Here is a 25,347-nt window from a genome sequence, read left to right on the forward strand (position 1 = left end):
TATTAAACACCCAAGACCCGAGAACAACCATTCGTATTTTTCATATAAACATCTGCCCCGACACGGAATCGTACCGGGACCTCAAGCTTCGTAGCCAGGTCTCTAACCTAGGCCATCTGGTCCTCTAAACTAAATACTAATATGCTTGTCGTATGATAGGGCTTAGAGGGCCGGGATCCGACCCTGACATGATCAATGTGGGCATAACAGTGGGATTCGGGCAGAGAATGAAACTATTTGAAGAACTAACAAAAGTCCACTAATTGCGGACAAGATAAAACCAAAACAATACGTCACTCATTCACTGAAATCTTAGAAATGCAGCTATCATAACGATTCACAATAACTTAAGGAAAAGCCTAGATAATAATAAAGAAACGCGTAACAGTTCCTTGAGACTGTCGACTCGGGCCAGACTCTTTTACAAACTGACAATTGACGATCGCTTTTCCCGCGTCCAGATCTCAGGCTCTGTCAAGCGCGCCACGCATGGCAACACTGGCGTTTCGTAAGCGCTATAATGCCAATCCTTAATAAACCACACATAGATTAGATTAGATTAGATTTATTTATTACCTAATGAAAAATACATTTAAATACATGTCAGGTATTATAAGAAATTCACAAAAGGATCGTTCAATTGTATACAAATAATAATAATAATAATAATAGGTATATGATAGTGGTAAATTAAAAAACATCAGCCAAAATGAAATAGAATTAATTAAAAATAATAATAATAATAATCCTGGGTAAAACATGGTCAACAAGTTAAAACATAGTAATGAAATGATCATACAAGGACCATACTCATAATTGTACATACTAATTAAACTGTTCACAGAAGTGAATGTGGTGCCCGCATCAGAAACATCCGTGAGGAGTGGAACGGGAACGTCAGCTGTGTGCTGCCTCCCCAAAGCGGCAACATAGAGGTCACAGCCACCATGCGGCCTACTCGTGGCGCGTTAGTATAAGAATAATAATGGACGTTATACTACATTGAGTTACACCCTTGCTGAAGTTTGCCAAGCGTCCACAAACTCCAAGCCTATACCACAGGGCGGCCACGCCGTACAAAATACGCGTTCTTGAATCTATAAGCACAACGATGTCTGTACACGCGTCAATGTGTGCGTAAGATACACAGGGCTGACTATCGCAAAACACTAATAAGTGCTACCAATGACATTTAAAGGTACTTATATATTACGTGAAACCATATCGAAAATACAAACTGAGACATGGATGCACAGAAAAACCAGAAAAAGAGACCAGCACTGGGAATCGAACCCAGGTCCTCATCATTCCGTGCTGCGTGCTATAACCCCTACACCACTGCTGGACAGGAATCTAGACACGAATTTTTCCTATGCATACATATCTCAGTTGCTTATTTCTACTTTGCTACTTAAGCAGCAGCACTAGCGACATCTATATGGCGTCGACAGACGTCACACTCTTTCGGAACCAACCGCTCACCCAGACAAGAGATGTCGCTACTAAGCAATCAAATTATGATTCCCAGTGCTGGTCTCTTTTTCTGGTTTTTCTGTACATCCATGTCTAAGTTTTTATTTTCGATATGGTTTCACGGGATACCGTAAAAGTAACAAATTTAGAGTGAAATGAAAAAAAAATAGAAAGAGATGTCATAGAAACTTCAGCCTATTTGAAACAGATATTGATGATTTTTACGTTGTTCGTTTTATTGTCCGTGTACTTTCTCAACCTCGTATCTGTCCACATTAAATGAGGGCTATCGCGTATGAATTCGCCACTAGAGGCGCTAGTGTAGCGTAGGTCTCCGAATTGTCAAATCTCATAGTTTTTGGGTGAGCTACGCGGGTTTATTTATAATTAGAATAAATTTGTGAATATTTTGCAATATCTGAAATTAATTATGGCAATATGCGTTCCGGGGCAATGAATGTCTGTGTATGAGACAGTTTTGTCTTTTCGGAAACTTTGTCCTCCCTTTTTTCCGAAAAAACGGGACTATGCAACACTGTGGATGCTCGATATTTTATGGTACGGTTTTAAGTGTATTAAATATGATTTTAATCTAAACTTTGTCTTCACGCCCGTAATAACAGACTTTGAAACATACTTAAAAACCTCACGCAACAGTGCGCCATCTAGTGAGACAAAAAACGATAGCCCTCATTGCTTAGGAATCATCTTTATATTCAGTACGATAGAGTGTTGATTTGTTTATACAATTCGGGGAGATACGAGGTTGAGAAAGCACATGGACGATTTCATGCATTTTCCTATTGTATATTTTGACAGGTGCCCCCGGTGAAGTGCAGCTGGTGAGCCCCCAGCAGCCCGTGTTCCGCGAGGGTGACAGGTTCGACGCCATGTGCGTCGTGCCCGACGGGCGGCCTGCCGCCAAGATCACCTGGTACCTAGGTATGTTCAAAAAAACATACTTTATACAGGTTGTAACATCCAGATCGGTCAGTATGGGAAAGTCTGAAACTATAAGACATACGAAGATCTGTTCTTAGGAACCTGTCATCGATTTTAGTAACAAGAAAAACTGCATTCATACATTTCTAACCATAAAAAAAACATTTTTAATACAAGCTTTTTTTTCTGACTGTACTTTTTGTTGACTGTACTTGCATTGTCACCCAAACTACATTTGCATACCAAATTTCAAGTCGATGCCATTAACCGTTGAAGAGTTCCGTCCTGCGGAGACGATCCTGGCTAGACTACCAGGATGTCACTACTAGATTATTGTATTGTCACGCGATTTACATAAGTATTCCAAATTTCAAGTTAATCTGACTACTGGAAGTTCGTCAAATTTAACTTGCAAGATTTGATTACAGACAGACAGACAGACAACGGGACAGGTGAAACTAAATAAAAGCTTGTTAAAAACTTGAACTCAGGAATCTGTTACTGTTCTTTCAGACGACACCCAGCTTCTAGAGAACATCCACCAGCCGGTCCTCTCGCCGCAGACTCCTGACGACCTTCAAACCATCAGCCAGAACGTGACGAGGACCCTGACTGCTGATGATGACGGCAGACGGCTGGTGTGCCGCGCCGAGCACGCTGCACTCCAGAGGCCGAGGGAAGCGACCAGGCAGTTAAGCGTGCACTGTGAGTACGGCGGGTTGTGGGGTCTACAGGGTGGTATGGTCGACCAAGAGAGTGCTTTTCTCAAAAATGACCGTAAAAGTCTACATTATTCCTTACATATTAGAAGGCTAAGTGCATAGTTTATGGTCAGCGAGAAATTAAAAAGTTAAAAAGATTGCAGGCGCGCCAGCTCGACAGTAATTTATTATTGTCGAGTCTCAAACTTTAAAACTGAAAACGGCCATGGAAATGTTGGCACAAGTCGTATACAGCCAACTCAAATGGCTGTTATCAGTTATTTTGTTGGAACTCCAACAATTTTTTATCAGATCTTGTGGTGTTTTCGGTGGAAAAATACACCTGCTGTTTTTTTTAATGTAAAATGGCGGGAAAGCATGAATTTTACTGGAATAAAATTAAATGTCATAATATATTTTGTTGAGAAAAGGTTTATTCTAATTTAGTTTTTTTCCTTCGCCAATTTTGAGAAAAACTTTATAATTAGTCTCGGCGCTGGAATAGCAATTACTGGCTTCGTATTAGTTAAACGGACTCGCCAGCTCGTCCGTTTAATACTCATACTCAGCCAGCAATTACCTACTTCCAGGCCACGACTATAATCTACTATTACCAATTTTAATGTGATGACAGTTCCTACGTTAGAAATAAAACAATAAGGCTGGCTGTCACTTGCAGCTTGATGTTTGGCTTTATGACCTGTGAGTGAAAATAGGCTTCGACGTTTTAAGCACGAGCTTGGCGGTGAAGGAAAACATCGTGAGGAAATCCGCACTGGACCAGTTTGGGAACTATTGCCCAAGCCCTCTCATTCTGAGAGGAAGCCTAAAGCTTGCGGTGGAATGTTTATAGGCTGGAATGATGATGATCATGAATTATTCCTAATGCAAATTGGCACAACGTTATTTCGCATAATTATTAATTGATATGACATTAATTCGCATAACTGAACTGATTATGCGCGTTAATATTGAGGAATATTGTGTTGGCATAAATTGAATAAGCGTAACCTTATTTTGAACATATGTATACGTATTAAAAAGTTTTAGTAAAGGCCTTAGAACACGACGACATCGTGAGAGTTGCGGGCAACAGGTCGTTCATTGTGGCGTTCTAAGTGGGAGGCCTTTGTTCAGCTGTGGATGGAAAACTTAACCTCCTTGTATTCCACAGACCCGCCGAAGCGTCTAGAAGCCGGCCAGATCACCATGTTCGGTCTGAAGCTGTCCGCCGAGGGTCGCTTGAACGTGACCGTCCGTGCCAACCCCCCTCCCCGCGCCGAGTGGACCGTGGCCGAGCAGAGACTCGTCGCCCCCCAGTCCAGCGACGATGGCAGCGTGACCGCCTTGGAGCCAATCCACCTGGTAAGTCGCCTGGTCTAGTCTCTAACTTAAGACTCCATCTGGTAAGTCACCTAGATAGAGGTCACACTTAGACTCCTTCTGGTAAGTAACAGAGCAATTACCAACTCGAGACTCTATCCGGTAAGTCACGGCCTAGACTAGCCACCAACTATCTGGTAAGAGTGGTAAGTCATAGACTAGTTACCATCTGGCGCCTGTCTTGGAAGCCGGTCAGGTCAACATGTTTGATCTGAAGCTGTCCGTCGAGGTCGCTTGAACGTGACCGTCTGCCAACCCCCCTCCCCGCGCCGAGTGGACCGTGGCCAAGCAGAGACACGTCGCCCCCCAGTCCAGTGACATGGTATCTTACTGACGACTCCTTCTGGTAAGTTATCTAGACCGAGTCACACTCAAGACTCCTTCTGGTAAGTCACATATCTTACTCTAGACTCCTTCTGGTAAGTCCCCAGACTAATTACCAAGTCGAGACTCTTTCCGATAAATCACGATCTAGACTAGTAACCAGAGCCTATCCATCTGATAAGTCACTCTAGGTTACCAACTTTTGTCAAACCTTTTTTGTTTTCCACGCAGATAAAGCTAATAATACCTACTTTAGAATAAACTTAATAATTTTAAAAAAATAACGTGGTTTCTTTCTTCCCCAGGGCGGCGGCTACTACAACCTCTCTCTCGTGCTCGCTCGAGTGAGCAAAGAGGACGTAGATCGCGTCTACTACCTGCGCGCGCGCAACGACCTCGGACAGGAGGAGTTCGCAGTACGGATCAGCACTATGGACGAGCCCGCCGGTGAATATACATACTCATTTTCATACTGCTACTTATACTCATATTATTATTCGTACTTGTATTTTTACAAATATTTAAACTCATACTCATATTCGAACTCGTATTCATATTCATACTCGTATGCATACTCACACCCATATTCATATTAATATTCATACTCATTCTAAGCGAAACCCAAGGAAGCGTAATACCTGAGGCAGCAGTTTGCGGTGCGTGCCATCCACTGTTAGACATTATCCATAGTTATAAAACAAACCTAACCTAACCTACCAGCTAGTTATCAATGGGAAAAAAAATTATGACAAACGATGAGTCGAACAAACATTACATTATGACTAGCGAAAAGTATGCGAACTTTGTCGCTCCCAATAATTATACATACTTATGTTCATTCATGCTAATACTCATAATTCTGTTCCGGCCCCTAATAGCCGCTTGAGTGTATTGGGAGCATCTACAGCAAAGTTGCTATTTGTACTCTACAGGCATTTAAGAATTTGTCACATCCAGTGTCAAAGTGCCACTACATACATGTCATTCTTCTTTAACCTGTCCTCTCCCAGAGGCACAAATTTGTGCCCAAATTCCTTTGATCCTGTTATCCTGGGAGATGACAGATTAATCTGTTACCCTTGTAGTACACGCATTAAAATTACTTTTTTTATAATTTTGGGTTTTATTCGCTAAAGCCACGTTATGTTATAAAACATATTCATATTTACACCCATCTTCAAACTCGTATACTATTACTTATTCTGTGCTCGTATGCAACCATATTCATACTCATCAGTAACATTCGGTTTCGACGTAACTTGTGATAACAATCATTATAATGGCAGACAATAATAATACTTAATATAATTAATGATATCACTTTGTCATAAATTTAATTTGAAATATTTCTGCATAAATATGATTGGGTAAGACTGAATACTTCTGTATCTTTTTTTCCATACAACTGTCTATATTCAAATCATAAATTAAACCCAATAAAAACCCCCACCAAAGTGTTCAAACAGACAGACAATCATCTGCAGAAATATTCTGGATAGTCATACATTTAAAACACATTTATTTGTACAATTGTTATTGACATACAAAACAATAACATGTAACATCATTTACATTTCATACATCTTTTGGCTCAAGTTTAACAAGTTATTATGTACTACCGACAGCATACAAGGCATCGTTCTTGCCGCTCAGATTGTACGGTAAGAAAAGAAAGTGTAAGAATGATAGTCTAGGAGCCTGCGTTTAAAAATAATGCATTTTATCATTTTGCGATTTTTTCGTACAATCCATAAATCAAAGCCTTATTTAGTGTCTAAGCACACTGCCGAAATTACATGACCAAATTTCGGCATTATTACACCTGCTCTATTAAATCTACCACCGAGTAGATTTTTTGACATTCATAATAATTTCTCCTAATTCTTGTGATAGCCTAAATTAAGTAAAAGTATTTTGAATTTCAAAATTAAATGTTGAGGTAGCTTTTTACCGATAATACATTCCGAAAGTAAAATTAACTATCAACAAAGAAGAATTTGAAAGAATATAAAATGTAATGTTAATACTTAAACAGGCGTAACCAAATCACGCCGAGTTTCTGTAATGTAATTCCCGCGCTTATGGTGTCAATGACAACCGAATACTTCGGAACATAAAATCAGCCACGAAATTTCGGTCGCGCAACTTCGGCATAGTCTGCTTAGACACTAAATTAGGTCTTATAAAACTAATTGATATTTGAAAATGAAGCTTGCATGGCATTGGAAAAGATCGATTGATAATTATTGTACTAAATTTCTATACATAATAAATAATGAATAATACATATGTACCCATACATATGTATTTAGTTGTACATAATTTTAATAGTAAAGTACGACGTAAAATAGTGTAAAAAGGGAAAAAGCTAAGTGAAATAGCTAGCTAATAAAAAGTAAATTGTAGCCATGTTCAAGTAGGTAGTACATCAAAAACGCGAAAGATACAAAAAAAGACGTTCCCTCTTTTCATTTCCACTCTTGTTACGTCGTACTTTACTTTGTTTTTTTTTATTGATTTACATAATTTGATTTGTAATTTTTTTATATATTATCCAAGAATGATTCCAATATCTCCAGATATATTAATATTTTGAAGTAAACAATAAGGTGTATATATTTTTTATTATTCCTATTTATATTTATCATATCTCTCCATTATAATTACTATCTAAATAAGTGGAACGATTCTAGAATCCTGACGAATGGTAGAATAGAATAGAGTGAAAGGCTGATAGAGTAGGAGCCTGCGACTTATAGGAATGGATGTTTTTGAATACAGATTTTTTTGCATGTTTTCATTCATTTTAATAAGTCATGTCGTGAATGCTATTTAAACAGTATTTGATGTTAATTTGATAATAACTTGTACTGATTGTGTCCCTTGCCGCGAGTAGCTATTTTTTATAGTCTAAGAGTTTTATGCATTTTTATATTAAAAAATAAATAACAATCAAGCATGCAGATTTTTTAAATTTATTTTGTAAAAAGTTAAGCATGAATTCAAACACCTTTAACCTGTCATCGTGATCGTCACGTTATGTGACACGTTACTGTACATTGACATTTTAAATTATTTATAAATTAATGGTGTTCGAATTAATGCTTAACTTTTTATATCACGTCAGTGTCACCTTTGATTTTGACTGTTTATCCCTGAAAGACTATTTATTCGATCAACTGCACATTCTGCTAAACGAAAATTCGGCGAACCATTTGTTCGGTGAAGCATCTGTTCGGTGAACTGAAACTTGTTTGTGACAGGCGTGGAGCTCGACGCAGGCGCTATAGTGGGCATAGTTGTGGCCGTCCTGGTGCTGCTTTTGGCTGTCTTCCTGGCAGTCTTCGCCAAAGCCACCGACCGGTGGTGCTTCGCAGGTATGTTCACTACACTGTGTCCTTGTTAGTAATAAATAATAGGCAAAGACACGTGCGTGCTGTTAGGGCCAGATTACCTATAAAGGCAATGTTACCTTTGTACCCACAAAACCTAGGGGCTCCGCGGCGCGTGACAAAAAAACTAAACTACAGCGTTTCTCTTTGCTACTCTGCAACCACATGCAAAACAGCTGCGTCTGATCGACTTTTCCAAAATTTACTTTTAACTATGTCTCGTTTGGTGTTAGAGTTGTCTATGCGACCTGTTCTTTTATGTGGAAGTTGAGAAGGGTGGATTTCTGCATTAAATCCCTATTAGGAACGCCTAAACAGCACGTTCGTCTCAAAATGTCTATATTATTTTATCTATTTAGAACGATCATCTAGACTTAGAGATTTGGATCTGCAATAGATTTTTAATTAAAGTGAGGCAATGGAGAAGTGAAATTACTTTGAATGTAATTGTTAGTTTGATTGATAGTTAATTCTAATTATTAATAGTTATAAATTGTGCAAATTGCAATTCAGATTTTATTGCATTAAATTGCAGATTTTGTCTAGATTTTTTTTTATAATTTTAAAAAGTTTAAGATAAAATCTTAATTCATTAAAAAACCGGCCATTGGCCGTTGGGACCGAAAAAATCTCGAATGCAGACGGCGGATCGGCAAACTGACATTTTGTGTTTGAAGTTTTTTGTGGTAAAGCCACGATTGTTAAATGAATGAATGACTCGTATTTTATCATTTTAGGACGTTTTACGTGCATTTTGCTTATTTTTGCTTTTATACCATTATCCCACAATGTATTTCTTCTAGTGGTACAAATCGTAACCATGTAATTGTAACTGACAATTGACTGAAATGTCAATTGTAATTTATTGCTTAATTATGCCACTGGAGAAAGACAATGTGTCATTATTTCAATACTTAGGCATGCAATGAATGCTCCCTTTTTTAAGTATTTTCCTCATGCTACAGACCTATGCACTTTAGTTTTCCAAAATCCTTATTCCTGAAAAAAAAAGTAACAGTTTTTGACAGTAGTTATTTAAGGTTTTGTTTTACTTTATATGTCAATGTTTAAATGTCTTATAATAATTAATTGTATAGCTTTAGAATTAATTACATTTAAAACGAACGATATTTAGCGATCAAGAATGGAAAAAACTTTTTTTTTTACAATTATGCATGATTATTTTTTTCAAAACTAACGCATGTCTTGACTTCTTCATAATAATGATGATTTACCAAATTTCAAAGCATGATTCGTCAACGTTTTTTAAAATTTATCTTTTGAAATGTGTCAAGGAATGTCAAATTTTTAACTTGGCATAACTTAACCATGCTGCATGTGTTTAAATATTACATTGTAATGTTTAAAATTGCATATACAATAAACACTAAGCTTACATTAAAACTATGGGAGCAATTTAGCTTTGTTCCAATTTATTCAAAATGTACATAAACTCATGTTGTAAAGAGAAATGGTTAAATTCAAAAATTATTGAACCGCTTTTAAAATTCTTCAACTCTCAGATAGCTAAATTATTAGCGAGTGATATAGGGTTTATTTGTACGTGAACGCGTGAAGTTTCCACAGGATGCAGGCAAAGACGCGGGCAACAACTAGTTATACCATTACTAATTCTAAATTAGCACGAAGTAGTTAGGGTGGCAGTCCATTGATCGTAGTTTTGTGGTGATGGGAACACTGTGTTTGACTAATTCTACACACACACACACACATTTAAACAAAAGTAAATGTACAAACGTTATTTCTGAATCAACATGGATTATTCCAAAGAAAACTAACTCCATAGGTCAAGGTTTTTTTTTTAATTCTAAAATCGGAAAATTTTATTTCAAATTATTTTGAAACTAAAACTTATTGAAATAAGTAATCCGATAAAAACTAAAAAGAAGAAGAACGTTCAGTCTAAACCACTAAATTAGTCAGCCAGATTTCAAAAAAAACAATAATAAAAACAAAACAAATATTGCTAGATTAAATTCTAAACCTAGTTTTACATGATTTATGCTTTGTCATTACACAAGCAGTTGACATAGTGAAATTTGTCTTCGAAACATTTGTTTTAAAATTAGGTACTTAGTGATTTATCATCGCCAAGCACCATCTGTAGACTAGGTAGGTTTTATTGAAAAATATTGATTCTAAATAGAAAAAATAATTATTCACCTTTCTCTTAACGAAAAGGAACATCTTACACTTGCTCAATACGAAGTACACATCACAACGTAAAGCGAAGAGGATACAGTAGAAGAAAAAAAACACAAAACACCTGTAGTAGTATAGTAGTCTAACATAATGAGGGCTATCGCGTATGAATTCGCCACTAGAGGTGCTAGTGTAGCGTGAGGTCTCTGAAATGTCAAATCTCATAGTTTTTGGTTGAGCTACGCGGGTTTATTTAAGTATAACTAGAATAACTTTGTGAATATTTTGCATTACCTGAAATTAATTATAGCAATTAGGTATGCGTTACGGGGCAATTAATGTCTGTGTTTTGGACAGTTTTGTCTTTCGGAAACTTTTGTCCTCCCTTTTTTCCGAACAAAACGGGACTACGCAACACTGTGGTTGCTCGATATTTTTATGGTACGGTTTTAAGGTGTATTAAATATGATTTTAATCTAAACTTTGTTTTCACGCCCGTAATAACAGACTGAGAGCCACACTTAAAACAGTGGCGCCATCTAGAAAGACAAAAAACGATAGCCCTCATTGTCCATAAACTAACCTATACACTCAACAGTAACATAAAGCCAAGTTTAGACTTGCAAAAAAAATCGTGCAAGTTGCATTACGTTGCGAGGCCGTAAAGCCAACGAGTTGGTAGCTGATAATCGAGCGCGAGCGTTTAATTTTAAAATAGAATAATTAAATGTCTCCGAATGTTTTCCTGATCCGATTTGATACAATGTAGAAAAGAATCAATCAAATTGATTCCTAATTAAAGAAGTGATGCCTGATTTTTTTGCCATTTTCATGGCTAATGCAAAAAAGCTTGAGTTTCTGTATAAAAAATTAACGCATTCACTGCCACCGACGCATATATGCGTTTTTGGAACTTCCTCCCAGTGCCGCTGTCATAACTATTCATACATTTTGAACGCACATGTGCGTCTGTGGCACCTGTGGAAGCCAGGTGGCAGTGAATGCGTTAAAAACATTTTTTATTGATTTTATTTCTAATGACACCCAACCGACTGAAAATGGGTGAAAATTGACTTTATACTTAAACAAACATACATTGCAAGTTAAATTAGAAACGTCTCACTGCAGCGCACTTGTATCCCAGTAAAAAAACTGTAAAAAAAAATCAAGACCCTTTTGAAATCTCTCCTAAAACACTAAACACAACTAACTAATATTATAAAAACACGCGGCTAACCGGCTGAGCACTACTTAACCATTTCCCTTGCTCCAGACTGTTCTAGAAACTTATACAAGATTCTCGCTAGGTTAGTCTTGATCGCTATATATTGTTTAGGCTCCCCACCACCGGACGCGGACTCCGAGGCGCCCCTGCCCCCCCACGACGACGTCAAAGGCGCCGAGAACCCGAGTCACGACCACGAATACATCGGCAATGGTGACACTAAGAAACCCGACACAGCTGTGTAGAGGTTCACAGGAAATAAAGACATTAATGATAAGCGGGTAAAATTAAAATGTAACAAGTTAGCGTCAACGGCGTCACTGAAGCTGCGATCTTGACGCTGCTGTTGAGCGACATGTAGATTTAGAATACTGTGCGGTGTGTAAGAACGTTGTGATTGGATTTGCTGTCAGCTTTACTCAAAATGTGCATTTTCTGTCTGTTTTTGCTCTTTGGCAACACTGACACATTTTCAAAGAAACAAAATCTGTTGCCACATCCACATATAATATGCAAAAATCGTCTTCACCTTACATTCTTTAAATAGCGTCAAAACAGCAGATGATACACAAAAAAATTACAAGTCCAAAATGTTACGAACTAGCATTTTGAAAATCGCTACGAGTAGCAAATCCAACCCTAATGTTACTTACAGTGCTTTCATTCTAGCATGGTGCGGGTAACACTTAATGCACGTTTCGTTTTACTCAAAAAAAGTTGCTGCTGTCTAAATAAATGGAAGTATATTTCAGTTGTAGCCTGAATATGACTGACGTAAAATATTTAAACATAAAGAACTATTTTATATAAAACAAATTTAAGCTTAGATTTTTATAATCAATTAATTAAATTCAACGCACAATTAAATGAAAAAACGTAATATGCATGAAACGTTTTAGTGATAAATGGATCTTTTATGGTACTTATTAATTAAAGTAACAAATATTCTTTGCAAACTCCGTTTAGCCTTAATTAAGTGGCAAATAATATTCCAACCTAGAATTTCACTAATATTCTCAATAAAATTAGCGTAATAATCTGATTAATGATGACATTAATTATGATTAAGATTTTAAATTATTAATTTTATCGACTCAAGTTTCGACACTTTGACTCTCTAGTATTAGCAGTACGCTACGCCCAGTGTCATATGTCATATTTTGCTCTTTTCCCGCGTCACAATCATGACGGCAGTGACGCTTGTTCCAGCTTGAAGTAGCAAACAAAATTCTAATTTAAAATTCAACTTCTTGTCACTCAATAAATTAGTTTCGACCGACATTTGAACTAATATCGCTCAATACCGTTTTAAAGTGTATTCAAATAAAATTTTCAAGAAGTTACTTAGTTATTTATATGAAAATCAAAACAATTTTTGGATGAGAATCATAATAAATGAACTGTAACAAATTTGTAATGAAATCCAAAACAAAATGATCCTATAAGGGTTCCGTTTTTGTTTTCTGAGGTACAGAACCGTAAAAATGTGATTAAACTGAGGAAATTTGATGAAAGTGGAGATGTAATTCAGTTTTAACACAATTTTCTCAGCATTGTTACAATTTTGCTAATTTCGTTAAAATTTCAATTCAGTAGTAGATTTGTTACGGTCTTAGATAATTAAAGACGTTGCGGTAGGTACATCTATTTTGGTTTTCACTCATTTTCTAGGTATTTCCAAAAATCAGTACCCTAAAATACAATGAAATTCAATCGAAATAAATACTTAAATCTTGTTCTGTTTGTTTTGAGGACAAAAAGTGAATCTTTAGGTTAGAAAAACACTAAATAACAGGCTTCAACTTTGCTTACTTCAAAATATTAAAGTGCACAATAGTGGCGCCCTCTTTTTCTACTCTTAACTGTCCAGAAATTACAATAACAATTTTAGTTAGCGACTAAATTTCAAAAAACTAATTGTAAATTTTAGTTTCATTCACTGAAAATTGCATGTGTAATTGAAATTAAATTGCAGTTTAAAATTTAGGTGTAGCCAGATTCTCTCTATTCAAAAGTTTAATTTTAATTCAACTTTTTAATATTTTAACGAAACGATTAATAATTCTGTCACATGGTATAAAGTTAATTATATTTCTTACGCTAAATTTTATAAATACGGCTCCATATTGTTTTTTTTTTTTACTTCATTTCTTAGACATTTTGATCTCGCAATGAAGTGACAGTGACGTTTGTTTTAAATTTAGTTTCGTTAGTGCCAGATGTGTTTAAATGAACTGTTACTTATTAATATATTCTAGAATATAATGTAACATTAAACATTGATACTGATTTAGAATTTTTAATAAAGAGATTTTACAATTTAAATACTTTTAAAATTAATAGGTAATGGAGTTTTAAATATTAAGGTATTTTTGCGTATTTAAGCTTTTGTCTACGGAATTCGGTATTAGTTACATTACAATAGGGTATATTTTTATTAATTTAAAATTACTTTCGATACAAACCACTCGTTTTTATAAACATGTCATTAGAATCTCAATAATTATAGAAACAACGAAACATAATCCCATCGCATAAATTAAGTAAAGTAAAATAAATAAAACATATAAGGGTGAAAATGGGATAAAATATAACTGTTTATTAGCACAATCGTCATAACGTTATCAATTCTAAATTTAAATGTATCCGTAAATAAGTCAATGATGAGTCCTTGTTTCATATTTTACCCTCATGCCACTAAAAACTAGCAAATTATTTGTAAAAATAATACCGGTTGTAACTAGTTTAGAGTTTTTTGCGAAATATTTGTATTAAATTTCGTTGCATCCAGCTACGAAATACAAGTGTTTATATGTAAGTACATTATAATTAATTTAGCTTAATGTGTTCGTACCACCATTTCTATAATATTTTTTGTATATAATTCGTAGTAAAAACGACTTTTTTAAGTAATTTGTATTTTATACTTTTTTAAGCTTAGCATTTAATATAAATTTAGCTATTTTTGTATAATTAATGGGATCACAAGCTGTTTTGATGTTTTTTTTATATAAATCACGAATTTTCCATCACATAAAAAAAATTCAAACAAGGTACAACTTTTTTTACAGAATTGTATGACTTTTTGAAATATGTACTTCCAAAAAAACTATTAGAGTCAAAAACGGTTTGCTTCCCTATAAATCGTAAAACAACAATTCTTTTAATACAATTGTATCATTTTTAATAGATTTGGCATTAAAAATACTCACGCGCCGCTAGCGATAATATCACTCAATAGCTCTTTAGTTTTCTTTACATCGTTTTAAGAATTACCAATATTTTATAATCAATTAATTACAATTGGCGGAATGACTAATTCAATTGTAATTTTTAGTAAATGCAATTTGGTTACAAACTAGTAAATTAGTAGGTATCATAGAAACTCGCTAGAAGCGCGCGGGTCAGGCCATTTACTGTTTTTTACAATTGCTAAGTTATGTTAAGTCACCTGCATTGTGATTTTGTAATATCTCGCGTTTAATATATTATTTTTGTACCGGTTTAGTTTTAAGGTCGAAACTTTATTCTTATCGCCCAGAGCTCTAGTTAGTCATAAAAAATATTTCGATCGCGTTACATTATCAGTGTAGTTTATTGAAGATGTATGGCTAATTTATTTGCTTATAGGTTATTTAACAGCACCAATCAATAAGCTGTCAAAAAAATTCCTCGTAAATTTTGTATGAACTGAACGGTCATATCGCCTGCTAGCCAATTGTAAAAATCAATTTTACAGTCTATTGAAGCGTTTGAGACTTTTTTTACGACAAACTTACAAGAAAAAGGCTCTTGTGGATTCGTAAGTCGTTCTTCACTCAACCAATACGTTTAGGATATATTTGTCAATTACCTATTACTGCCGTTTTGCACCTTTGCCAAGTTATCTTAAATACCTAAAACTGAATTATTTTGCGGACTGCAAAATAATCTTAGGTGTTTTGAAAAGTTTTTTAAATAAATTTAATACGCGACGCGTCTGAAGACCCTTTTGTAATTTTTAAATGAAATCTAAACTGCTCACGTGATTTGTGCTTTAAATCCAATACACTTCCACCTTTAGTACTTCCCCGTCTCTGTCGTTGACACGTAGTTCTCTCTCCGGCTGTTGTCATTAAGTTTCATAATCTACTCTTTGAGTGCTGCTTACACGATCGGGAAGCCACCTAGTAGGTGGATGTAGCGGCATTCAAGCGTTTCAACCGTCTAATTGTTCTGGTCTCATTTTTTACGAATTTGCTGTAGATTTGGATCAAATCTTGGATGTCGTTTTCGATTATTAATGTTAGAGTTCCTGTATTTCTACCAAATGATTAAAAAAAATATTCGGCAATTTTTACAGAAAACTGTCCAGAAAAATGTACGAACAATGAAGATTACATCAAAAACACAGTGATATTCTAACATGACTTAGTCACGCAATTTTTTTTTTGTAATAAATATTACCCATACAGTCAAAGTAGACTTTAACAAAACATTGTGTTATGAAAAGTAGCCGAGGCTACAATTTGTGGACGATATAAGAGGGACAAGCCATATTTTTTACGAAGGGGTATTCAGTCGCGTCGTTTTAAGAGCTCGTTCACTTTATAAGACTTATCCGTTAGTAATTGTATATTACTGAATGTTTACGAACCATATTTAACGGAATACGACGAATATAAAGTATTTATTAAAATAATTACTTGTTTTATTTATAACACTGTCAAAAATTTAGATGATTTAATTTGAATTTATGAATCCTATTAAAGTGATCAGCGTCAATGATCAATTGTAAACACAGTTAAAAATACTGTCGATTATTTTGCTTTAAATTAACAAACCAGTTAGTCGAGATTTGAATCTGCATCTCAGTTGCTTAGACTAGGGATGGCGATCTTAGATCGATTAATCGTAGAATCGATTATTTCAACGGAAAACATCGATTTTTAACACCGATTCATAGTACTGCATCGATCTAGTGAATCGGTATTTCGCCATTGAATATCGAGTATGGAGAATCCGGAATCTAGATTCGGTTTTAATTTAACAATTTTTTGGTCGAAATTCGTAATTAGAACTTCATATCGTGCTGCCCCACTTTCGCTAATAGTATTTGATAGGAAAGTAAAAGGTACGATACGTACTGCGGATTTCGATTACTAAGGTAATTTCTTCCATAATTTTATTTACATAAAATATTAAAAATACGAGCTAGAAAAGCAAATCAATAAAAGATCGATTTTTAGAGAATCGATCTTTTTGACTTCGTTTTTTTTGTAAATCGATTTTTCAGGCCTCGATACGGATCGATTCGAGAATCGATATTTTCTGGAAAGAATCGTCATCCCTAGCTTAGACTCGTAATGCTGAGCGTGCTTTTCCAATGACACTAAAGTGCAACCGGTCTACTCTTCCGAACAATTTAATCACTTGCAAATGTCGTTAGTGACGTGTGCAATTCGTGGCGGTAAATTATGTTTAAAAGTACCTACTCGTAGCTTTAATTTCAGTCATTTGACTAAGTTACTTTTTATAGAGGTTTTTTGAATATTTTTTTAGGAAGCAGAACTCGTGACCACACCAAGAGCTCCGGGGAATCGTAAGTGTTATAAATTATGTATTTTAAAAATTAATACATGTGAATATGTATTTGTTTTGTTTATATTGGGAAATCAAAATAATATAACACATATTTAATTTATTTGTGCATAAGTAATCAAGATGAGGTGAAACTAATATTACACTGGATCATTTTTTTTTTTATTAGATACTTGTATAGGTACTGAAAATTCAGAGTTTTAATATTTTTTATCTAAACTTTTTTTAGTAAGTAATATTTTCGCCTCTATCACTTTATAAAAATGCGGCTTAAACGTTAAAAAACTTACCTAATTTGTATAAAATTATGTACAATTTAATAACATGCTTGTATTAAATGTCGCACTATAAATGTTGCAATGTGGACCTTATTGCCTTGTAAATAAAGCCTGTTTTGTCAAGGACGCCAGCAGGGGATGTGCTTATAGAGGGGTTCCCGCTGCCTTCTAGAACGTATGTCTCTAACTTTTGACACTTTACACTAATTTGACACTTTTTGTCAAAATTTATTAACTTTAGCACTATATTTACTAATATTGACACTTTTACATTTTTGACACTATTTACTAAATGCGTCACTGGTTTTACTAATCTTGGCACTTGATTTAAGTGATTTTGTCACTAACTATATTTTTTACACTGTAGTTAAGGTTACTAATTCCTGACACAATGTTTACTTACTTTTGCACTTCACGCTTTGCCACATTTTTAATATTCTTATTAACTTCGACGCTCTTTTCTCTCAGCGTTTAGACACTGCGTGTAAGTAACATTTTCAAATTAACAAATTTCCATGCTTCAGTCCTAGCTTATGTAATCTTAATCTAAAAAATATTTTCTTACTTTCGCCACCTACTCTAAAACAATTTTCGTACTCTAAAATGTAAATAACAGCACCCGGTACTTAAATATTACTATAAAAAACGAATTATAATTACCCCGAACTTATTATAAGTCTCGGGTCTGTTAATTACAAATTCCAATAAGTCCTCTTATTTTTCTCTCATTCTAAAATGTTAACTCTAACGAGCACCAGCGCTCTATATGTCCTCTCTTACAAGCATCCACGCTCTATGTCCTCTTTAACGAGCATTCGTGCTCTATATGTCCTCTCTTACAAGCATCCACGCTCTACATGTCAACTCTAACGAGCGCCCACGCTCTATACGTCCACTCTAACGCGCGTCTGTCAGTAGCGACACCGAGAGCGCGGTGGGCGGACGGCCGTCCCGGCTGGCGGGGCTCGGCGCGCGCGTGAGGGCGGTGCTGCCCCGCGGGAAGGATAAGGTGCAGGCTACGGAGACGCAGGAGCAGGATAAGGTGAATATGAACAACTATTAAATCTTTAAAAAAAAACAAGAAGTTCTGTATGTGCGCTAGCTTGGGGTTGAACCCATATTTTTTGACTAAATTGTGCAGATGATATACATACTTTTTTATGCTAGCTTTCATATTTAAGATAATTGTCATTAATCGTATTATTAATGTTAATTGCATTATTACTTTATTTTGAAAAATGACTCCGCCAAGTTTCTTGTGGCGCATTCTTCTTGGCAATGATGGTCTCTCCGAAAGCGAAATAGAAATAATATATATAAAGTGGCATATAAAAAAGCCCGTTGCGGCATAAATACTTGCAGAATAGTCGTATGATTTTAATGTTAACATCAATAGTGGTTTGTGGTGCCAACAATCGAATTTATTATAAGTCAATCCTACTCTTATTGCTTTGAAAAGATAAAAAATTATAGACTATTCCTGAATTTTCACTGTTTGATTATTTAGAACATTTTAGATTTCTTTTAGATGAAAAAGATTTTCATTTCTGATTTAAATTTTACAATTACATTACTTAAATGATTCACCTAAATGATTCTGAGTTTCACGGTTTATATATGTTTATTTATAGAATAAATATGTGCGCTCGAGTATTTTACACACATTCAATGTATACTCTATTTTTTTCCAGCCTCTCTCAGAAGAAAAGAAAGGAGTCGTGTACGCAGAACTTGCTTTGGGTGATCAAACCGCTGACAAACCCCAGCCACCATCAACGGAATACGCTGAAATAGTGTACTCGGACCAGCCTAAAGAGGCTAAGGAATAAGGCCGCTCATAAACCTATAAACATTTTAATTTTAATCCCATTTAATATCAAAATCACAAAATAAAATTACAGCTGTGGAAGACTGCCGCGAGCTTTGGCTCGAAAAAAAGACCATAAACTTTTTTTTATTTTTTATCTGTGGAATGGCTACGTGGCGCACTGGTTCGCAAGATTGGGAGTGAAGAATAGAGATATGATAAAAAGACAGCAATTTAAAAAAAATGTCGCCAAGTGTATCACAGGTACGATACGTTTATTTTTGAGATGTCTTTTCATTGAAAAATACTTTTATAATAAAATAAATAATAAAATTGAAATTTAACATTTAACAATTGAATTTTGAAATAACTTAGATATTAATATTATCATGTTTTCACATGTGCCGGTAATAATTTTTCAGAAGCATTTTTCAATAAAAATACATACTTATCAAGAATGTTCACCGCATTTCTATTAAAGTGTCAACCATTTATAACAATACCGATGAGTTAAATATACCTGACTTCTTCCAACTTATTGTACCAAGCTAAGTTAGAACAGATCAAACTGATGTTACTTACTTTAATCATCTCTTTATTCTCTATTCTTTTTGGAATACCGATACAAACGGCGACCAGTTAAGTGCGAGGATTTTTCGCAAATTAAATCTTTTTAATTTGTTGTTTATTTAACGCTCAGTTATAATTAGTTTACCTTTTTTAATACAACAAAGAATACAATAAAGAATTCGTGACAAATTACATAATAATTTACAAAGAACTATAAACAAAATACATAATGTCATTTATTATATTTAGTCAATAATTCCTACATCAACCTTAACAAATATCTACATTATGCGATCAAAAAGTTCGTCTAATTATAGTTCCACCGAAAATTGTACTATGTCAAATGACCATTATGTATTTCGTTGATTATACTTTTTAAAATGTATGTTTTTTTTAACACGCTCCCTACTGATATCATGTTTTAAAACTATATCTGATAAACAGTGCCTTTCCTAAACATCATGAAACTTTATACGATTAAAGTAAAATTAGTATTGGATCCACCGAGGAAGTAAATTATTGAAAATGTTAAGTGTCTATATTTAAGTTAAAACGGTGTTTAATAGATTAATTAGAATAAGCAAATGAGCATTATAACAGATGACAAATATACGAAGAATACAACAAATCAAAGTCCGTTAAACGACCTCAAAAAAAGGAGGTTCTATGTTCGACTGTATGTATTTTATACCTGTTCAAACTTATAGTTTGACATTCATTATTAATAAATAAAGTACCCTATTTATTTAATATAAAAATGTCACTTATTAATACAATAATTTATAGACACGTCAGCAGCATTCGGAAGTAGTCGTGTTTACGAATTTACACGAAGATAACGTAATATTTACTATATCTGTACTGTTCTTTAGTATGCGGTTCAAGATTTAGTCTATCGTGTTCTTTTGTATATTTTCAGTTATAATGCTCGAATAGTAATCTCATTTATATGAACTGTGTGTGCTTTTTGATATTACAGATAAATAAGTTTATAAAATAATTATGTGAATAAAAAAGAGTGCTATCCAGGAGGGAAGTTTTAAGTGTATAAAAAAATTCTTCGCAAATTATAAATATTTTGCATTGTCAAGTGTATTTTAAAATGTTTAAAAACGGGTACTTATCTCAAACACTAAAAATCATTGACCGAATTTAATTTGTTCGAATATTTGTCCAATGATAGGTTTCATAAATTTTTCTATTTACCATTCCCGTTTGGTAAAAATAGCGTTTGTCCAAAAAACTTTTCCCGTCTCATTCGCCTGCTCTATGAACTGTTACGTACGTAGTTTTTGTAAACCGGGCTTACATTTTTAATGTTTCAGATAGGTCATCTTAGAAACACGTGAATGTTTACGCATAAAACGTATTGACTTACATGTATGTATTTAAATAAATTTAAAAAAGCGTAGTAAATAATAACAAATAATATAGTAATCTCTTTAAATGATGTACAAAACATACATATTTTAAACAATGCAAACAAATAAATTTTTACGCTATTTGTATAATTTTTCTGCATTTTTAAATAGCTTTACTGTGTGAAAATATTGCGTTTTTTTTAAATATTTTCTTCCATTCATATCACTGCCTTATACTTAAAATATTTACCTATGTTTGGATATTAAAAACATGAAAAATAACGTAATTTTACACTCGTCCATGATTTAGGTTTTTTTTTATATCATGAATAGCGTATTGTAAAATGATGGCTAAACTGTGTTGGTATGCTTATATTATCTAAGTTTAGGAATCAAGCAGGGTTTGAGAAACTGTGGAGGCTTTTAGTAAAGAATCCAATTGAACTTGACCAGAAATACAAAAGCTAATAGTAGGAGATATGATGCTAGAAATATGCCTGGTATACCCTCATGTGTATTTTTTTTAATGACAAGCAATTTTATTTTCTATCCAACAATATAAATATCTGTCACAACTGTAGTTGTTAATACTTTATTTTTTAACATAAACTCTATACTTATCATAATTTAACATATGAGAGTATATTTTTTCTATTACCATTATTTCCTACTAGGTATAATAATTGACGAATCTCAAAAATATAGTGAGAATAACTATAAAAGCAACACATTTTTAATATGTTTCATGTACTTACTTAAAAAAACACCTGAGTAGACCACGGCCAAACGTGCAAATTGCTGTCTAAGCGGTATATCAACCCACTTACCACGTCGCTTTGGAAAGTGGTGGATACACGTAGTTTTGCCTGAAAAATTATGTGTCGCACACACTTAGCTGCGGCGTATGTGGCTAGATAATTATTTTTGTTCTTACGTAATTGTTTCTGTTCAAGTTTCAACTATATCCAATGTACGGTACAAAGTTATTTTAATTTAATTTTTATTTTTAATACTTTTATCTTATGGCATCGCTGCCGTTGACGTGTGAAATATGAATATTTCCATAGAAATAAGTTCATTTAAATCCGTCCGTATAATATAAGTTATTTTTTATTCAGACTACCATTAGTTCAGGGTGCTTTGTTTTACTAGATATACATACATATTATACATTTTTACTAGACGAATGTCCTTTACCTTTCTATAACGAATTACAAATAATTCTATCGTGCAGTTAGTATTTATAACAACCAATATTAGACTACAGTTTTATACGATAGTATCTTTATTCGGATAGAGCCTTTTTCATTGATTTTTTGTATTTTCCAATATCTTTTAAATCTCTACTATACCTACAAAGAGTTTCATGCATTTCAACGCACATACATGTATTATAGAATAAAACATAAATTTATATCGTTTACCGAACGTTTGGCAGAATGTTTCTTTCGCCGAAATTATTTTCGTACAAACTTAGCTCTTTACATTTGTCCACTTCAAAATCGACCTGTATTTATATTGCTAAGCTTGGCTATCGGAAATTTAGAACACAATTTAGCAGATGATCATTTTCGGTGAAACGAGAAGTCTAGCAAACGTTATTCGGAGAAACGTTGACTATGTCATTGTTAACGCCGAGTGATTGCAGATACTTTGTGCAAGGGAAGACTCAACTGATCATTAAAGATGGTTCAGAAGAATCATGTAATTTTTAACAAATAAAATAAGTTAGGTATACTTGTCAACCACAGAGTCTACAAAATCTTTTCTGTCTTTAATGGTCAATATGGTACGACTGTACTTATGTGTATTATGGGTGTATGTATGCCTGTATTTTGTACGTATGCTGCTACTAGCTGTTCTTGTATCTGTTTAGTACTTAACTTCTGAATATCACAGTAATTGTAATAAATTTGTGTCATTTCAAAATAGTTTTTTTCTTTTTAAATCTGTCTACCTCCTGTCCCATAGAAGTTCAACAGAAGAGTGGAATGTGCTCTGAAATAGAATAGTTTGTTTCATGAATAATAAGTAGCTTAAGTATGCGTCTATTCCACACGTTGAGCTCTATTATACATACCAAATTTCATCTTAATCCATAAGACAAGAAAAAATCAAAGAATTCTCAGAAATTAATTTATTGAATCAGGCGTTACTTTGCGGAGGTCCATACCATATCAAATAACTAAAATAAATTCTTTGCTCACCCGCGACCTTATGTTAGCTAACTTTATGCAAGATATGCGTGTTCAAGCAGTTCCTCCACCTCCACACTGTGAGAACACACACAAATCACACAAACCCATCTATCACCACCACCACAATACACTAACTGCAACTACTAAGTAACTGGAGGAACTGCATGAACACGCATATCTTGCATAAACTTAGCTATCATAAGGTCGAGGGTGAGCAAAGAAATTGTTTTAGTTCCTCCTCAGAAATTATTTACGTCATCGTCCAGCCATTTTAGAGTGAAGAGAGAAAAAACATACACACAGACTCTCAAACTTGCACATTTATAATATAAGTAGGATAAAAGAAAATTATTTGCTCAGACAACGCCATCTATTGAGCGCAGATAGAGTTAACACTGCACGTTATTTCAAAGGTAGAGCCGTTATTTGCGTTACTGACTTTAACGAGTTTTAGCCCGAGCAAAGCTCGGTCGCCCAGGTACTTTAAAATAAAACAGCAATATAATTGCAACTACATATATTTACAAACACAAAAACAAAATGCCACCTAACAAGCAAGTCTTTTAAATACAAGAATAGCCAAGACAGTTTTAGGTAAAAAACAAAACAAACACTTCTTATAACCCGATTATTGCATTGTCTTCGGATTCTAAACATATACCTTTCAAATCAATAGAAAAAACTTAATTGGCTAGGTACATATTATTTAAAAACAATATTTTACATTTTTCGATGTAATAAAAAACTATGAGGTAATATCGCTAGATGGCGTTAGTAGCGAGAAGTCATTTGACGTTGCAGTCTGCGATTGGCTCATTTAGTTATCATCCAACCAATCACAAATCAAAATTGTCCGAAGGCCTTAAAGAGTTAGATATTAATAATTTTGAAAAACATTTGAAGGCAAGGCTAGTAACTGAAGAATATTATACTATTGATGAATTTCTAATTAATAAAACCTGACATTTCAATCAATTACCTATTTGTTTTATCGTGACTCTGTTATAAAATATTATAATCATTGCTGCTGTATATATATGATATGATAATAATAATAAGACTTGCTAATAATTAATAATACTGTAATAATATATAATAATAATAATAGCACCTTGTATAATAATAATATTAGTACTGTGATATTTACTGTAGTTTTTTTTTTTATTGTTTAGATTTATGTTGAAAATTTGTACGCCTTTTAGGTAGATCGCAGAGAACTTTTTCTTATTATATTGTACGACTCAATGTATTTTACCTGTGTATCACAAATAAATAAATAAACAAACGTGATGCAAGTGTCAAAGTTGACCAACGAAGCTCGCGACACTAGCGCCATCTAGCCTGTCACAGCAACCATCATTGTACTACTGTGTGAACTACGTAGCCCTTTCGATCCAAGCTGATACTACGATCGAAACTCGACGTGTCGTGTGATCGGTGTTCGCACGACACGAACTTCGAGTTTAGAGTTTCGTAGTAGCCCTGCTGATACGATCGTGACGTTTGCGGGTTTTGACAGAGGCGAAATGTCGCTGATGGCGTAGTAACGTGAGATCCGTTTGACGTTCGCTCGTAATGAGGGCTATCGTTTTTTGTCTCACTAGATGGCGCACTGTTGCGTGAGGTATTTAAGTATGGCTTTCAAAGTCTGTTTTTACGGGTGTGAAAACAAAGTTTAGATTAAAATCATATTTAATACACCTTAAAACCGTACCATAAAAATATCGAGCATGCCACAGTGTTGCATAGTTTTGTTCGGAAAAAAGGGAGGACAAAGGCTTCCGAAAGACAAAACTGTCTCAAAACACAGACATTCATTGCCCCGGAACGCATATTTGCCATAATTAATTTCAGATATTGCAAAATATTCACAAAATTATTCTAATTATAAATAAACCCGCGTAGCTCACCCAAAAACTATGAGATTTGATATTTCGGAAACCTCACGCT

General features: G+C 34.3%; 2 protein-coding genes across 2 annotated transcripts in view; both read left to right on the forward strand.

Annotated features, from left to right (window-relative positions):
• Positions 1–933, forward strand: part of LOC141443719 (fasciclin-3-like) — an 11,661-nt gene extending 10,728 nt beyond the window's left edge. Inside the window, exon 10 of the mRNA XM_074109068.1 lies at positions 845–933. Within this exon, the coding sequence (XP_073965169.1) occupies positions 845–933 (89 nt within the window). The remainder of the gene's footprint in view (positions 1–844) is intronic.
• Positions 934–960: 27 nt separating this feature from the next.
• Positions 961–22,908, forward strand: LOC141443974 (fasciclin-3-like). The gene is made up of 10 exons (XM_074109419.1): positions 961–967; positions 2,293–2,415; positions 2,929–3,120; positions 4,291–4,481; positions 5,129–5,270; positions 8,087–8,200; positions 17,145–17,184; positions 17,586–17,636; positions 18,380–18,503; positions 19,153–22,908. The coding sequence occupies exons 2-10, from the start codon at positions 2,364–2,366 to the stop codon at positions 19,288–19,290; spliced, it is 1,044 nt and encodes a 347-aa protein (XP_073965520.1). The 5' UTR covers positions 961–967; positions 2,293–2,363; the 3' UTR covers positions 19,291–22,908.
• The last annotated feature ends 2,439 nt before the right edge of the window (positions 22,909–25,347 follow it).

This window comes from Choristoneura fumiferana, chromosome 28, assembly GCF_025370935.1.
Source record: "Choristoneura fumiferana chromosome 28, NRCan_CFum_1, whole genome shotgun sequence".
NCBI lineage: Eukaryota > Metazoa > Arthropoda > Insecta > Lepidoptera > Tortricidae > Choristoneura > Choristoneura fumiferana.